We start from the raw sequence: 3,609 nt of genomic DNA on the forward strand, positions 1-3,609 counted from the left end.
TGTTCTAACTCCTCACCACACCACGAATATTATTGATAAATTGGATACCATGCTATAATAAAGACATTCAAACCAAAGATAAAAGAGAGAAATAAGTCTTTGGAAATTGTTTGTTGGGTTCCACGCGTTTGTAAATAGAGATTAAACGGATTTTTTAATCAAGTAAGCATTTGGTTTCCACTTTTCAATGAAAAAGACTCAAAAATTATCATCATTTATTACAAAATATCGTAGTTCATGCAAAGAAATATTCTAACAAACTTTCATTCAGTGGAAATTGTTAATAAATGGCCCATTAGCAGGAAATGAGAACAGACTAGAGATTTAATGCCAATTTTCCATATCTACTCTATAATATTCATGATAGAGGAAGAAAAGTTATATTCTTTATTAAGAATTTACATCAGCGAATTACTACCCAAACGGATAACTAGTTTAAGTCCTTAACAAAGCGGTCTGTCTCTTTATGATTCCCCCTGCTATTTCTCTTTCAAATTTCTCCTGCTATTTAATTTCAATTTCTCCACCCTGATTTAACTAAGATTAATTACTCGTTCTAAAATAAGTGAATGGCTCTGTACTATCCAACTGTCGCTATCTTACACATAACAATCTTTAAAATCATACACATACACATGTACACATACAAAACTACAAAATACAAAAATATAAAAAGATGATATATATCGCAAAGTATCACAGGCAAACAACGAGTCCCCTCTCTCCCTACTCAGCCGTGTTGGTAGCCGTTAACGGGCGTATTTGGGTGGACACCCACGTTCTCGTAGGTGATGGTGGCGACGTACCCGCGATGATGGTCGGCGACGTACGACACGACTTGGCGGCGTCCGTCCGGAAGGAGGACGTAGTAACGGCCCGTAACGGCGTCCCCGTTACTGGTCTCTTCGTGGCCGAAGTCATTGCCTGTGTATTGGTCTCGGATACCGTATCGGAAGTCATAGGGCATCTGAGGATTAAAGAATGAATGGTATTAAGGTACAGCCTTTTTGAAGAGCTTCGCAATAGCACAAGCACATAAACATATCAATGCTTGTATATATATATATATATATATATATATACTATATATATATATGTGTGTGTATATATATATATATATGTATATATATGTATATATATGTGTATATATATATTTATATATATTCATACATGTATATATATATATATATATATGTATATATGTATATATGTGTGTGTAGGTAAATGTATTCATGCATACATACATACAAACACACACACACACACACATATATATATATATATATATATACAGTATATATATAAATATATAAGTATACATATATAAATATAAATATAAATATATATATATATATATATATACATATATATATATATATATGTATATATATATATATATATATGAAAGAAAGTACAAGTTTCTGGATACGCGTATCAGACGATTAATGCAGGAGTTTTACTGCACATGTGATTCATCCATGATTCGAGTGTTGAAAGGGGTTTTAGTAGTTTTTGCATTGATTTTTCACTAGAACTATCCCGTATTAAAGAAACATGCTAATGATTATGTATATATGCATTTATACCAACGTTTTATAATAATCTGTATTGAACATTTATATTGAATATGGCTCCTTGAGTAAGATAGTCGAAAATCTTCTTCAACCTATTTTAACTTTTATATAAAAATTTTATTGTTTCACAAATATGGGGGTTAGCATGCATGTGTGTATTTTATAACTAAGAAACCCTAACCAATTTCAAGTATGCGTATGTATATACAAATACACATAAACTGTCAAAGTGAGTTTATATGTAATTGCAAATATTCCTGGAAAATTACATTCATCATCAGAAAGTGATTACCCATCTTCAATAAATCTATGTCATTCTTTAAAAGTTACTTCCCCTTGGGCAACGAACTAGTACCAAAGACCACAGATTGCAGTAACCACAATGACTTACTGGTGGATAATCATAAGGTCCCAGAACAGGCTTCGCCTCAACATTAATTGCTGCCATCATCATCATCATCATCAGTAGAGACGAGACACTGACCATTGGAGCTAGACCAGACATCCTCATTGCGTAACGAGTTGTTTATTACCTGTGGTGGGAAGTTAATGGAGAAGGGAAAGTACCTGTCGTTAAGTAATATTTAAGGCGGTTATTATTTCTAGATGAAAATATGTACGTACACTGTTAAAAATTTGCCGTAAAAAAAAAGCGGTAAAAATCATGAAATAAATGTTGACAGCCATTTACCATTTTAAAAACGGATTTATTGACGTAAAGGATATTACGGTCACCAACCCGTAAAATTTAGTGACAAAGTAAGGTAAAGTTACGGTCGTCTGTATTTTACTGAAATATGACTGAGAACCGTATATTTTTACGGAGATTTCCCGATTAAAATTACGATATTTTTAACAGTGTGGGATGTTTGTTCTTTTACAAGAGAGTTAGTTGAAGGGAAGAAATTATTTTGTGGCTATTCAATTGCATATCAGAATATTTTTTTTCCATATTATATTTTTGTTTGTTTAAATGTATATAAAATAGCCACATTAAATCTCTTGGAGAAAAGTAGAGACCCATTTTCATGCTTTAAGAAACAAATTACTCGTTTCAGTATATAAAAATAAAGAAAAACATAAAGTCTACAATCTCAAAATAGATTTCTAGAAGTACAGTATGTTAATTAGTACAGTATGTTAATTGGGGTAAAGCAAATTAATGAGAGAAAGATCCGTATGTTAAATGCATTCTACATGACGATGAATTTTTATTTTACCAACTATGATAGCACAATGAAAGTGTGATAAGTAATTATATTCTGCAATGATATTAGGAATATATCACATTCACCTAAACTAGAAAAATCTGTCGGGAATTTACGTTTCCGGTTGAGTTATAACACACTTTGAAAAGGTATTAAACAGAATGTACTTTACTATGTTATTAAACAGAAGAACTAAAATATTATCTAAAAATATTCTACCATAGATTCTCTATCATCGTAAGAAAGCAAAGATAACGCGAAAGTTCTCAGGCAATTAAAAGTTTAAGAATTAGCAGCATTTTTCTGCTTTAATTTTGATTGTGTTTCCTGGCATGTTTTTCTTTTAATTGTGGATATTATCTGGTAATCGTTATTGTCGTTTTACATCTTGCAAAAGTTATTCTAAACTACATCAGAATAAAACGTCATAAAACATGGTGACGTAGCAGAATTTGATGACCCAGTAAGGGTCAACGGTTTGCAAACAGGATAAAGGAAATGATTAAATCATAGAAACGCCATAAATTTCCAGACAAATGCAGGAAGTTGGGGAATATGAATGTCTGATTTTCATGCCAGCGTAAAATGCAATACAATTCTTATAGGCTAGAATAGGTCTTACTGTTCAAAGTGTGGAATAGGATGCAGTTAAAAGAAATGAAATTTAAATGAGTAGTGAGGGAGCCCATGTTACAAGTAAGAACGAATAAGATATGAGTTATAACAGGTGCTTCAGTGACAGCAGAATCAAACGAGAAGTGGAGGAAATTATTTGAAAAAATGTAAACATTTCAGAAGACCGAGATGGCGTAGAAATTGGTCCCCTT

At 32.0% G+C, this 3,609-nt stretch overlaps 1 protein-coding gene across 2 annotated transcripts in view; it reads right to left on the reverse strand.

Moving 5' to 3' along the window:
- Positions 1-228: 228 nt before the first annotated feature.
- LOC137641967 (cuticle protein 19-like) overlaps positions 229-3,609 on the reverse strand; it is a 26,477-nt gene continuing 23,096 nt past the window's right edge. For both annotated transcript variants that reach the window (XM_068374534.1, XM_068374535.1), the window contains exons 2-3: positions 1,966-2,107; positions 229-967 (exon numbers count right to left, since the gene is read on the reverse strand). In XM_068374534.1, coding sequence (XP_068230635.1) covers positions 731-967; positions 1,966-2,085 — 357 coding nt within the window. In that variant the 5' untranslated portion in view covers positions 2,086-2,107 and the 3' untranslated portion in view covers positions 229-730. The remainder of the gene's footprint in view (positions 968-1,965; positions 2,108-3,609) is intronic.

Source organism: Palaemon carinicauda, chromosome 6, assembly GCF_036898095.1.
Source record: "Palaemon carinicauda isolate YSFRI2023 chromosome 6, ASM3689809v2, whole genome shotgun sequence".
Lineage (NCBI taxonomy): Eukaryota > Metazoa > Arthropoda > Malacostraca > Decapoda > Palaemonidae > Palaemon > Palaemon carinicauda.